The sequence below is a fragment of the Sapajus apella genome, unplaced genomic scaffold (assembly GCF_009761245.1).
Source record: "Sapajus apella isolate SASKATOON/1434 unplaced genomic scaffold, GSC_monkey_1.0 scaffold3, whole genome shotgun sequence".
Taxonomy (NCBI): domain Eukaryota; kingdom Metazoa; phylum Chordata; class Mammalia; order Primates; family Cebidae; genus Sapajus; species Sapajus apella.
The window spans coordinates 3,802,671-3,816,931 of record NW_022436943.1 but is presented as its reverse complement, the minus strand read 5'-3'; the positions used below and the strand labels follow the sequence as shown (position 1 = coordinate 3,816,931).

Below are 14,261 nucleotides of genomic sequence, written 5' to 3'. Positions count from 1 at the left end.
AAACAGCTTGTGTAAATATGATTGTTCAGAGAACCAGATATGGTTCGTATTGGCTGGAGCACAGTGCAGGATGGCAAGGGGAGATAGTTAGATACAAAGATGAGAGGAGTTTGGTAAATGTTGGTTATGGCCAAAATATAGGTCAATTGAACAGCTGACTGTAATTGACCGTAAATATTAAATAAATAAAAATCCACATGCTTGTAATGACAGTAAAGAAATCATCCCCTTACTTGAGACCACTAGAGGTTATTATTATACCAACTTCTGATGCTGAAAATAGGTGATTAAAGGGAAGGAATTAAGTCTTTGCACTGCCTTTTTAGGAGAAAATATAGTTCCCTGCCAGATGATGAAAGACCCTTCTTATACCAGAATACCAGCTGAAGGCAAGTCAATGTCATGAGTGGGAAAATTTTAAAAGGTGGGGGGATTATCTTGATTTTAAAAAGACTAAAGAGATACAGCAGTCAAATGGAATGCCTCAATATTATTAAATCCTGATCGTAAAACTAATAGGGTAAGATAACCTTGGGAACAATAGAGAAATCTAAATATGGACTGGATACTAGATGGTATTTGGGAATCAATTTCCAGTCTTGTAGTGATCTTGTGATTATGTGGTAACCTTTTTTTTTTTTTTTTTTTTTTTGAGAAAGAGTCTCTCTCTGTCAGAGTCCAGTGGCATGATGTCAGCTCGCTGCAACCTCCACCTCCCAGGTTCAAGCGATTCTCCTGTGTCAGACTCCCAAGAGGCTAGGATTGCAGGCAACTGCCACCATGCCCAGCTAGTATCCTTATTTTTAATGAGATCCACGCTGAATATTTAGGGGTGAAGCACCATGCAACTAATTCAAATGGTTCAGCAAAATCAACATATATACACACACAAAAACAGACAAACTAAATATGACAGAAAGTTCACAATCACTGAACTTAAGTTGTAGGCATACAGGTGGTCATGGTACTTTTCTGAATATTTGTAAGTTTTTGTGATAGGGAAGCTTGGAAGAAACAAAAGGTAAGGCCACATAATGGAGGGCCTGTTATGAGCTCCTTTGGGATTCTGGATCCTACTGCTGAAGGTTTTAATCAGTGGTTGACATGATCAAATTTGCATTTTAGAAAGGTCACCGATGTACTGCATTTACTCAACTAGCATTTATTGATCACCCACATCAAATGTTGAGTGAACCCTGAGGTAGTGCTGTGGGAGATACAAAAACCAAAAAGGCACTGCCTGGCCAGAAAAGCATTTACCATGTAATAGAGGAGATGAGACACAAAACACTGAGCACAGGGTAAAGCCTTCATGTTAGACGAGGTAACTGGGAGACCTGGGGGAAAAGGCAGGTGCATGGTGTTATCTGATGTCAATGTCTGCAAAATTATCTCAGAAAGGATAAAACCACAGGTGACTGAAAACAGCCTGTGAGCTCTAGCTCCTGAAGTTTCCTTATTTCTAGATGGCAGAACCCTAACCCCATGAGAGATACTAGAAAATGCAAGATTTCCTTGAGGTAGGTTGTAGGAATGTGACCCATTTCTGCTCCAAAAGACCTGACTTAGGTCTCCTGAAATACACCAGGGACTACTGAAAAAGGTCTTTCCTGATAAAAACAGAGACATGTAAGAAGGCCCCCTCCTCCTTTCTTTCTGCCTCTAAGTGCAGTTGGGTAAGGCTGTGATGCCTGGAGTTGGTGAATTGTGAGGGGAAAGCCAAGGGAAGGAAAGACAAGATGGAAGACTCAGATTCCTAATATCATTGAGCTGCTGAGGCCTACAACCTGGCAACCTCCCATTACCAGACTTCTTCTTATAAAAGCAAAATTTCCCCTTCTCCAATTCATTTATATGCAATTGTTGATACATACGGCCAAAAACTGTACTCAGCCCTCATCTACAAGCATACTGTATCTAGAGCCAATCCTAACCTTTGAACAATGCAGTTGAAGGAAGCCTCACCCACCACTGAGTCAAGTCAGTCCTGCTCCTAGTTATGATCACATGCATGCTGTAGTTTGGGATGGTTAAAAAGTTTCACATTCATATGCCAACTCAGATTGATTGGCCACAACTGGCTAATCTGCTGTGCAGAAAGTTAAATACAGGTTCTGTGGAAAAAAAAAGTGTCTAGATTGGTAGTGCCAGACATCTGCCCTGGGCCACATGCTTACCGTTGGAATCAGAAGCCCCAAGTTTGAGTCCTGGCTCTACTACTTTTGTGATTTTGGTTATGTAACCTCTTTGAGCCTTCTGATGGGACAGTTGTTATAGTCAAGATAATGTAAGTAAATGTGCTTTGTAACCAGGAACTGTCACACAGATGGTAGCTACTTTGTCTTATATTTGCTCTGTCACCCAGGTTGGAGTGCAGTGGCACCATCTCAGCTCGCTGCAACCTCTACCTCCCAAGTTCAAGTGAGTATCTGTCAAACGTCAGCTGAGACCAGGTTGACAGGACAGAGGGAGAGGAGAAATTCAAGGCTCAAGACCTGGATGGTCAATAGCTGGACACCTGACAGGAGGGCCCAAGGCCAGAGTTTCAGGTGAAAGTGAATGAGCAGTAGTGAGGTACGACCCTGAACAGTGAAATACAGTTGGAGAAGATTCCAAAAGCAGAAGTGAAGACACTAAGGGCAAATAAAGACAGAAACCATGGACTGGATAGCCTATGCTCTACTTTTTTATTGTCCCAACACCTAAGGAACATGACCCTACCCATCAGTAACAGTGGTTCCCCATGGCTGAGGACTTTTCTGAATCTTCAGAGGGGCAAGTAAATTGGCCAAAGTTCCCTCTCTAGGTGGCTCCAACATGCCTCCCTAGAGGCAGTGTGTCTTTTCCTCTGTTGCAAGCCACTATAGTAGACTAGAATGAAGAAACTTCAAGTGCAAGAAGAAATAATGCAAAGTTGGTAGAGATCTTTGGTAAGCTCAGAGAGGCAGGACCATTTTATTTTTCTCTCCTCCCTCACCTATAGCCTAGCACTAACCTACCACACTTCCAAAAAAGCTCAGCAAGTAACAGTTAAGAAATCAGAAGAGGGTATTTTATAACAAAAGTCAAAGCTAAAAGGGGGGCCAAGGACTCTTGAGATGAGTCAGAGTGACCCAACAGGCTCTCCCTTTCCAGGTTATGGAAGACCTGAGTGCCTTGTGAAGTCTGACCTAAAGGCCAAGGGTGAGGGAGGCTTCCTTTAGCCCCCTCTTCAACCCACATGGATCTAAAGCATTCACCAGCCCCATGCAGGAAACTAGAGAGAAGAGACTGACTGTCAATCCCAGGCAAAAGCAAAGAAGAGACTAAAATCTATGGCAGGTGGATCAGTGGGCAGGGTAGGGGGGTGCAGGTGGAGGAAGAACAATGCAAAGTTGTATTTGTCTTCAATGTCTACACTAGAGACTTGTTCATATAAGAGGCAATGAATGAATGAGCCAATGGAGAAGTAGTAAATCCCAGATTGAATGGGTTGTCCAAGGAACTGAACAGAGGTGTTTGAAAGAGGGCCTGGACAACAGAGGCCCCACACCCACAGAGAAGCAGGTGCATAAACTTAATTGAACTGGGCAGGGAGCCCCTCCCAAGTCATAATCCAAGCAGACTCTGAGTGAACCCTGAGAGGAGACTCAGGCCTGGAAAGGCTGCTCTCCATCCCTTCTGCATTCCACATATCAGAACAACTCCAGGGGTTTAAATTTTGTTTTAACATGCAAAATTAAGAGATTCTACATAAAGATACTGTGGATAAACTGAAGATTATTTCCTCTTGAGTCAAGAGCTATATGTGTGTGCATTCTTGAATCAGATTGTCTGAGTTTAAAGCCTGGCTCATTCATTACCAACATGATCCTGAATAATTTACTCAACCTTTTTTACCCCATTTCCTCAACCCATCCCCTCATTAGATATAATTATCATTTGTCCTAAAGACTCAATATATTAATTGTATAACACCTGCAATAGTGCCTGGCACATGATATGCCTCAATACAATTAACTACCATAACATGTGAGGTACATATGTGTCAAAAGAATACAAGATGCTGTCAGGGGTTATATCGCCCCTGCCCTCACACCAAATTTGTATGTAAAAGTCGTAATCCCCAATACCTCATAGTGTAGCTAAATTTACAGACAGGGTCTTTAAAGGGAAATTAAAGTTAAATGAGCTCATTAGAACGGGCCCCAGTTCAAGATGACTAGTACCCTTATAAGAGACTAGGGCATACACACACACAAGACCACGTGAAGATACAGAGAGGAGGAGGCTATCTATAAGCTGAGTGAGGTCCTCAGAAGAAACCAACCCTGCTGTTACCTTGATCTTGAATTTCCAGAACTGAGAAAATAAACTCCTGCTTTTAAGCTACTCAGTTTGTGGTACTTTGTTATGGCAGCCCCAGAAAACTGATAGATTTCCTTATGAAACAAATGTGGCCCACTTCACAAATTACCAAATTCAAATGCCCAGAATATTAAGTAGTGCTTTAAAATTCATTCATTCAACACTGGAGCATCTACTATGCCCTGAACATTGCATATTTATAAAAACCCTTCATCATATAAGCCAATTTTATTTTCTTGTCAATAACCACCCACCTCTAATTTTGTCCATTTTCTGCTGGGCAACTTAGTGTGGCACTTGGTGGTCTGCCACTGCCTCTCCTGATTAATGGGAAATGATCCTTGTTATGGATCTGAAGTGAACAGCATCAGAGGATGTAGTTCTCAACTCTTGGCTAAACGCTAGAATCACCTGGGAAGTTTTTAAAATACCTATACCCAGACCTTCCCCTTATCCCATTCCGATGTAGTTGGTCTTTGTGTGGAGCTCTGGTAGTGTTTCTGTAAGCTTCCCAGACAATTCCAGTGTGCAACAAAGATTGAGCACTATTATTCAAGTTTAAAAGGGCCTTCAAGGTCACCCCCCTTTCCACTCAAAGTGCAGTTCACAAACCACCAGCACTGTCATCATCTGGAAGCTCATTAGAAATGCAGAATCTCAGGTTCCTTCCCAGACTACAAAATCAGAATGCACATTTTAACAGGATTCCCTACACAATTCAGATGAACTCTAAAATTTGAGAAGCACTGTATTCCCACTAGAATCTATATTATTCTAATGGGAGTTCAGTGCTTCTGAATCAACTAGAGAGCATGTTAAAAACTAAGCTACCTGACTTCCTCTCAGAATCATATAATCTCAATATTTGGGAAAAAGGCCTAGAAATCAAAATTTTATGTATTTTTTGTGTATCTATTCAGGCAAGGGTCTGAGGCTTGGGAATCACTTATCTAGGCCAATGTATATATCCTCTCAACTGCGCAGCCTCTGTTTAACAGCCTTCCAATTCTTTTTTGAAAATCAGAAATATAACAGAGATACAGGTTTTTATTTTTCCATCATGCATGCAAACTTACAACTATTTATACTGTTTAGGAACACAGAAATAATTGCATTATTAACAGGGTGTCAAATTACCGAGTACAACAACCAGTTACTGATTATTCTGGGGAGGTTATTTTCACAGAACACAGCAACAATTTCCAAATTATTCTTCCAAAACCAGAGCTATGAGACCAGTACAAGCTGATAACAATTCTAACGGCAAGTCTTCATGTTACACAGAAAAAAAAAAAGACTGACATTCTGGTGAAAGGTCTCAAGTATCTTATCATATCAGAATTTTTGAAAGAGTTTTACAGGCTCTCTCTTCTTTTGTGGATACAAGGGAAAGGAAGAATCCCTCTCACTTCTTTTTGAGACTCCTTGTTAATTCTTAAAACACATTTCTAAGGCCCATCTCTGGAATGTCGTTAACAATAAAAGCAAAAAGCAGACCTGATGTGATTATGATAGTGCATCCCATCACTACCACCACCAAAAGACTACCAATCTCCCCAAGTAGTCACAGTTGCACTGGCATAGTGGCTTGGATTTTCAATAAACAATACAGGTGAAATGAAAAAGATACAAATGAAACCAGATTGACCGTAATTGATAAGTAATGCAGCCAGGTGATGGGCACATGGGGTCCAAGTTCCCCTCCACTTCTGTGCATGTCTGAAAATGTTGATAATAAAGAGCAAAAAAATAATAACAACAAAAAGCAGACTTGCACAGCTCTATTTTCCCATTAAACTAAAATGGAGAAACTGGTAAGACTTTAAAGGCAAAATGTGCAGCATATAGCATTAATCTTCTACATGTACAAAGCCACACCTAGAACAAAAAAGAAAGCATCCAAAGTATAATTATTCTGTTTCTGGTTTGTCTCTGTAGCTTATAAAATCTAATGATGAGACTGGACAGAACGTTGGGAACACCCTCAACTAGGCATCCTATTTGTCCATATTCACAACCCCTTCAATTCTCCTTTTCTAAGCTAGGAAGGTCACTCACAGGCAGGCATGTTCCCCCGCGGCTTCTCAAGCCATTTCTGTCTGATTTTCCAGGCCTGCTCCATACCAGGCTCATGCCTACCAGACAGTTTGGCTCCGAATCCCCTGCCTAGCACACCCCTGCTACAACTTTAAGTCAAGGACTCTCTTGAGGAACTTAGAATGAGGCCTCCCTAACAAAAGGGAAGGTAGGAAGAACAAGTGTAGCTATAGTCCTTCTTCCCCACCCTCAGGGATAAGAGAGGGAAGGGCCCAGCTCTGCTTTTACATCCACTGGAAATAACCTGGAAATCCAAAACAGATTCTGCCCATCCCCATCCCCATCCCCCAGGAGAAGCTTACAATGCTCCATATTGGAGACGAAAGCCTACTCCTGGAGCTACTTGAGGTAGAAGCAAAGAGAGCAAAGGACTGCTGAAAGTGGGAAAGCTGGGCGCTGAGGTCCAGATGGCCAGAGGCTACCACAGAGGAGGAAACAGCAGGAGACACTTGGGTGTTAGGGAGAATTAAAACAAAGTGGAAACGAGTAAACACTAGTCTATGACATGGCCGCCTTGGGGTTTGTAACTCGAGCAGATGGTAGGCATGAAAAAGATTTTCAACTTCAGAACTGCAGAGTGAGCCCTGGAGACAGGTTCAGGGTCTGCCAGCAGACCCACTCGGACTTCTGGTTTCCTCAACTCTCTTTCAGCCTAATATTTGTGCACAGTGCCAAGTTCTCAGCTATCTCCCTAGCTGTATGTAGAAAACCGTGGTTTCTCAGTTTTTTTCTCTGTGGTACTATTTAAACAAAATAAAAAGGAATAAGGAAGGAAGGGTGAAGGCAGAAGGGGAGGAAAGGAGGCTACCAGGAAAGGGAGAGATGAAGAGAGGGAGGAAATGAGGGATGGTGGAAGGCAGGCAAGCCAAGTAAGAAGTATGAGTGACCTGAAGTCAAGCAAGTAGAGGCCCACAGATCAGAAATAACCTCTTCTCCAGAACCCCTACTATGGCACTCTGCTCCTGTCTTAGAAGGGAATGAGGGAAGTTGACAAAGATATCTGGCTGGATTCCATATAGGCCCAGTCCTCACCCTCACCTGGAGCCACAGCATGACAGTGAACACAGGTCCACACATATCAGCCTGCCCAACAGTCTGGCAGCCAGTAGAGTTCCTGGAAGGCTGGGGAGGATAGGTGTGTGTCTCATGCACTGGCAGGGAGCCTTGGTCCACAGGCAGTTCTTGAGGTCCTTGTTGATCAGGAAACCAACTGAGGCTGATAGCAACCCAGACAAAACTTAATGGCTTGATAGTGACAGGGCATGGCACAGACCTTGATGAAAGTTCACCAGCAGAAGGCCCCAGAAACAGGAAGAGACACATGATGGTATAGAACACATGGCATACTGTTTCTTGCCCTTAACCTCATGCATGCCTAGTAGTCAAGTGCCATTCTGCAGAACATCAAGCAGGATGAGTATCAGGGACCACAGGCCAAAGCCAGAGATAAAGTAGGTGACATCTTAGCTAGTAACCCCAGACCCACAGAACAGTAAGTTCTGGCTGATGACCAATACCATGTGCACTGACTTCATTCTGCAGTGGCAATGGAAACGCTTGCATAGATGACATGCATGGCCAACATGAACACAAAGCCCAGCAAGTCACTGGCCCCGAAGGAGCAGAGTTTGAAGATGCACTGGTCGTCGTGGAGGATGACTCATGAGTGTCCATGTTAAAGACAAGTGGGGAAGGCCAGAGCCAAGAACAAGGTCCAGGCAATGTAGATAAAAGGCAGCACACATCTACAGCATGTGTGCTTAACATTTAAACAGTCCAGGTGCGATCACATAACATATGACACTAACATGGAAAAGCAAGAAGCCATGAGGAGGCAAAAGTGATCATAAATGCCATATTCTTGTAACTAAAGTCCAAAGAGTCTAGAGTACACAGAGGCCAACATGAAGAGAAGGCAGAGCGCCAAAAACGTCGTCAACCAGGAACAGTCCGGCAGGTGGCAGCAGGGAGACTTGTGCAGGATCAGTTGGACTGGCTCACCCCAGGCTGAGGAGTTGCCACTGGCTGCTTTCCTGGACCTTGTCTGCCTTCTTTTTCCTTTCCCTTCTCTACACGAGACCCTTCACTCAAAAGGTAGAACTGCAGGGGATTGGGCCACAGTTCCTCGTTGATTATCTCCACAATCTTGTCAGACTCAATGGAGCTGTGGTTTGAAAACCACCCAAAGAAGCTACGGTTGTTTTCTGGGTTTCCCTGGCTTACGGACTGGAGATCATGCCCTGGGAGCCACTGGATTGGAGTAGAACGAGACACCACCTGGCCAGAAGGACCACACCCATATTCCTTGATGAGCACCTTATTTTGGAAATATGGGTTGCGATCAAAGTAGAACTTGATTTTATAGCCCAATCTGGCAAGGCCAAGCTCTTCCACTTCCAGGCTGCTTAGGTAGCTCAGCACCTCTTTTTCTTGGTTGTTCAGAAAGGATGCTAGCTGGGGGTGGTTCTGAAATGCTTTCCCCCAGAAGCCTGGGATATTTTGGATGAGGTGGTTCCTGCGCTCCAAGTGCTGCAGTCGCAACTGCCCAAACTTCCTCGAGAGCCGAAGGTAGGCCCTGTCCGCCTGCGCGTTCATGTTCTCCAGCTTCAGCTGCACGTTCTCCAGCGTATCCATGCTGCCTTCCGTCGCTGGGGGCCCCGACCCTGCATCTCTCTCTTCCTTCTTTTCCTCCCCGGCTGAGACGGAGGTATTCTCCCCTGCTGCCCCTTTCTTCTGCTTCCTACCAGCTATCACCTGAGGCCCCCTCCCCGCGGTGCTACACGTTTCCGCGGCCTTCTTCCCGGCAGGGCCACGCCGGTTTCCACCGCGGGGGGCATTTTTCGGCCTTCCCACGGTTCCCGCTGTTCCCACGAAGACAGTGTCTGCGACCAGGCGCTCCGAGAAAGATACCGCCTTCCCGGGGCCGGAACTGGCCGCGGCCTGCCCGCGGTCCCCCGCAGCTCGAGCCCGCAGCGCGAGGCCACAGTCCAGGGGGAGCCGGCAGGCGTCCTCCTCCCCAGGCCGGAGGAGCTGCGCGGACGCAGCGGTTTCCAGGCCACCCCACCCCGCGCCAGCCTGCACCTGTACCGCCCGGATGTCCTCCCCGAGACTCTGGTACTGTGAAGGGTCCGGGTCGCGCGGGGCGTCGTCAGGAGTAGGGCGGACTCGGGCTTTGGCACGGCCTTTGCCCCGGCTTTTGGCGCGGGAGGATTTTCGACCCCGACTTCGGCCGCTCATGGTGGCGGCGGATGCGGCTTCAAAACCACGCTGTGACCCTGCGGCTCCTGACGCCAGCTCGCTGTCGGGACCGAGCGGGTCTCTCCACTGCAACCGCCGACGTCACGACCGTACGACTGCACCGTCGCGCGAGGACGGGATGCGCCCCGTGATTGGCGCGGCCGCCGCGGCTGCGCACGAGACGACCCCCGCGGGCACTCCCACCCCCAACTCTCGCGCGTACTCGCTTTCGCTCTCAGCAAGTTTTTCTGACTGCGTGGGGATGCGTCAGGGGAAGGGGAGGGGTGCTGCCCTTTCATCTCTTCTCTGCGGGCTGATTGTGCCTTCAGGGTCTTGGTGAACAAGGCAGCCCTAAGAGTCATCACCACCTGTCCCCCATCACCTGCTTTCTAAACTAAACATCTTCAGCTTCTCCAGTTATCTCTTGTGACAGCTGTCATGAAGAAGATCCTCGGGCCTGTGTGTCTCTCTCTTTGAACCCCTTTCCTGAGAGATTTGCTCTGGTAACTCCAGAGAATGTAAAAGTGGATGCTATAATGCCGGTCTTCAAAGCCATTTGGTACGTAGTGGATGGTAGTAGAAATTATAAAAACAATAGCAACTAGTATTTTGTATCATTTGTGCCAAGCACTTTACTAGGTGTTTTAAATGCATTGTCTCAGTTGACCAAAGAGGTATTCGTATCATTTCCATTTTCCAGATAATAAAAATGCAGCTCAGGACACCTGAGCACATTCCCTAGGTTACACAGTAAGGGATGGAAGCACAATTCAAATTCAAGCCCATGGGGCTCCGTATCCTATGCCTTGTATTTGGAAATGGCAAGTCCTTCCAGACTTGTTCCACTGTAAATTATCAGGCTGACTCTTCCGAAGTCGGCCTTGCTCCTTAACAAACAGCCTTCTGTCAGCCACCTGACCACCTCTTCTGCCTGGGAACATCACCGGAGTCCCCCGGCTGCCTCAGTTTACAGAGCTGGACTATACGGAGCTGCTCCTATACATAGGAGCATAAGTGAAGACCTGTATTAGAGCTCTTGAAATTGGAGTAAGACAAGAATGTGGTCAGAGGTGAAATTATTATTCAGGGAGCAGATTGAAGTTCAGAAGCAGAGCCTCCAAGTGGCAATGCAGAAGCCCCAGAAACTTCTTACACTGTGCATGGAAACAGCCGGACAACCTGCCTCATCGTCCCGGAGGTAGCCTTGGACTACGCTCTTTCTAGCGAGGTAATAGGACCATGAATACTGAGGGACCTGTGGCTAATGTAAAAATATAAAGAAAAACCTTTTGAGGTGGTCTTTTCAGGTTCAAAGGGAACAAAAAGGCCCTTGTAACCAGGTAGTGGAGAGAAGCCCCAAAGCCCCTGGGAGCTCATTACTCAAAGTGTGCCTGTGGACCAACAGCCTGATATCACCTGAAAGCTTGATAAAGATGCACAATCTCAGGACTTTCCCCAAACCTACTAAATCAGAATTTGAATTTTAACAAGATCCTGGGTGATTTTTATACACCCTTAAGGTTAAGAAGACAATTTAGAGAGGAATTATTTTCATACAGATGGCCCTGTTTTAAGCCAGCCTAATACAAGTGATGTCTCATTTTCTCAAAAGCTCTGGAATAGCCTGCAAGAGGCCCTGTATGATCAGGCAAGTCCCCTCCTGCCACTATATGAGTCAACTCTCTGACCTCATCTTCTTCTCCCTCTTCTCTCCCATCTGTACCTACACTGGCCTTCCTGCTGTTCTTCAACTCACTAGGTAAACTCCTGCCTCATGGCCTTTGCACTCACTGGCTCTTCCTTCTGCCTTAAATGCTTTTTCCCGATGTGGTTGGTAGCCTTGGCCAGCTGCCTTCACACTTGGCTTAAATGTCACCTGAAGACCATCCTATTTAAAATGGCCACCCACCCCATCCCTTTTACCCTACTCTACCTTTTGTTTATTCCAACACACTATACCAATTATTTATTATGCTTATTAGCTATCTCTTCTCTAGAATGTCAGCTCCATGAGGGAAGAGATTTTTGTTTTGTTCATTCATGTAACCTCAGTGCCTGCAACAAGTGTCTGACATACCAAGAGTGCTTAATAAATACTTGCTGAAAGAAAGAACCAGTCAAAGCAGAGTTTTCAAAAATGGGTTTGTAAATGATTGTCTGAAGTTCAGAATAGCTCCCCTTTTCCTGCATAAGCCATGCCATGGATGCTGTATTCTCAGATCAACTCATGGAAACCTACTAAATTCATAATTTAGCCAAAAAATTATCTTTGGTTACAGAGCACCATTTAGGGACAGTCTATAAGTAAAAATCTAGAGTGACAAATTTAAAAATTAAGTTGGGAGAATTAATATTTGACTTAAAAGGGATTAATTCGTGCAAGGATTATCTTAAATTCTTGTTGAAGGCCCTTTCATAATCACTTCTTCGCAAGGCCTTCTGCGATCACCCCAGACCGTAATAAGCAGCCTTGTCCTTGATCTCACAGAGTACTTGTTAACTATAGTATTCATTTGGCAGTGGGACACACACTGTTTTGTACCAGTTCTTTTACAGAATTACCTCTTAAGCTGGATAATCACAGCCTGAAACTCCCTGTAAATCTCAGAAAAAAATAAAAAAAAAAAAATCAGCTGACGCATTTGCCAACTCTCTACAGACTTCAGATATTGATGGGTTGGCCCACTTCTTAGAACACTCACAAATCAACCCATCTCTGTTGTCAGGAGTCTTAATCCAGCATCAGCATTTGCGTCATGTAGCAGTCACCAATGGCTAAACCACTGCAGGATTAACATAGGGCTGGCCCATTGCGATGTGTTTATTATACAATCTGCCTTGAGCCTTTTTTCATCACGTCAAAGAGATAAGCATCAGATGAAGGGAAATAAATGTGAGACTGACACCTTTTATAAAAATACTCTTCTGCTCTAAGTCATCCAGTTCCCCATGGCTTTTGTGTTTAACAGTTTGGTCTGTGCTGCTGCACTGGACTGTGTGTTTTCTTCTGGGGGAATAATATTTGACTTTATGTGGAACTGCAGCTAGTGTTCCTAATTGGATAGTAAACTACATAAATGTGGAAACTGTGTCTCTTTTTACTTTAATCTCTCAGAGCATCTAGCATGGGGCCTTGAACATAACAGTAATTATAATGAAAGTTTACATTTATTTTAAATTTAAATAGTGCTATATCTTTTTTTAAGGGAAAAAAGAAAGAAAAAGAAAGAAAAAAAGAAAGAGAGAAAGAAAGGAAAAAAATGAAAGAGAAAGAAAGAGGAAGAGAAAGAGGGAGAGAGAATGGGAGTCTTGCTTTATTGCCCAGAATAGAATGCAGTCTAAAAATGGGTATTAAAAACCTCTTTTATGCCAATAATTGTGCTTAACAATGGAGACAGGAAAGAATAGGGAGGAAAATAACAAACAAGCAGCCAACCAATATTTCATTTAAACCTGTGAAATGCTATGCAATTACTGAGGAGTGACTTATTTCCAATTATGTAGTCACTTTTAGAGTAGGTGTGATGTGGTACTGAGAAGAATGTATATTTTGTGGATTTGGGGTGGAGAGTTCTGTAAATGTTTATTAAGTTTACTTGTTCCAGGTCTGAGTTCAAGTCCTGGATATCCTATTTTCTATCCCATTGATCTGTCTAATATTGACAATGTGATGTTAAAGTCTCCCACTATTATTGTGTGGGAGTCTAAGTCTCTTTGTAAGTCATTAAGAACTTGCCTTATGTATCTGGGTGCTCCTGTATTGGGTGCGTCTATATTTAGGATCGTTAGCTCTTCTTGTTGCATTGATCCTTTTACCATTATGTAATGTCCTTCTTTGCTTCTTTTGATCTTTGTTGCTTTAAAGTCTATTTTAACAGAGGAGAGAATTGTAACTCCTTTTTATTTATTTATTTATTTATTGCTCTCCATTTGGTTGGTAAATCTTCCTCCATCCCTTTGTTTTGAGTCTTTGTGTATCCTTGCATATCAGGTGGGTCTGGATGCAGCATACCGATGGGTTTTGGCTTTTTATCCAATTTGCCAGTCTGTGTCTTTTGATTGGGGCATTTAGTCAACAATTTAAATTTAGGATTAATATTAATATATGTGAGTTTAATACTGCCATTAATGCTAGCTGGCTGTTTTGCCCATTGGTTGATGTAGATTCTTCTTTATATTGATGCTCTTTACCTTTTGGTATATTTTTGGAATGGCTGATACTGGTTGTTCCTTTCTATGTGTAGTGCATCTTTCAGAAGCTCTTGTAAAGCAGGCCTGGTGGTGATGAAATCTCTGAGTACTTGCTTGTTCACAAAAGATTTTATTTTTCCTTCACTTATGAATCTTAGTTTGGCTGGATATGAAATTCTGGGTTGAAAGTTCTCTTCTTTAAGGATGTTGAATATTGGTCCCCACTCTCTTCTGGCTTGTAGGGTTTCTGCTGAGAGATCTGCTGTGAGTCTGATAGGCTTCCTTTGTGGGTAACCTGACCTTTCTCTCTGGCTGCCCTTAGCATTTTCTCCTTCATTTCAACCCTGGTGAATCTAACGATTATGTGCCTTGGGGTTGCTCTTCTTGAG

General features: G+C 44.1%; 1 protein-coding gene across 4 annotated transcripts in view; it reads right to left on the bottom strand.

The window, feature by feature from the left end:
• Positions 1-9,856, bottom strand: part of TSPYL5 (TSPY like 5) — a 37,588-nt gene extending 27,732 nt beyond the window's left edge. For 3 of the 4 annotated variants that reach the window (XM_032248541.1, XM_032248551.1, XM_032248531.1), the window contains exon 1: positions 7,483-9,856. In XM_032248541.1, the coding sequence (XP_032104432.1) occupies positions 8,428-9,681 (1,254 nt within the window). In that variant the 5' untranslated portion in view covers positions 9,682-9,856 and the 3' untranslated portion in view covers positions 7,483-8,427. Of the gene's footprint in view, positions 1-3,369; positions 4,978-7,482 lie in introns of those variants that run through there. The other variant, XM_032248557.1, reaches the window with a different exon arrangement.
• Positions 9,857-14,261: the final 4,405 nt, after the last annotated feature.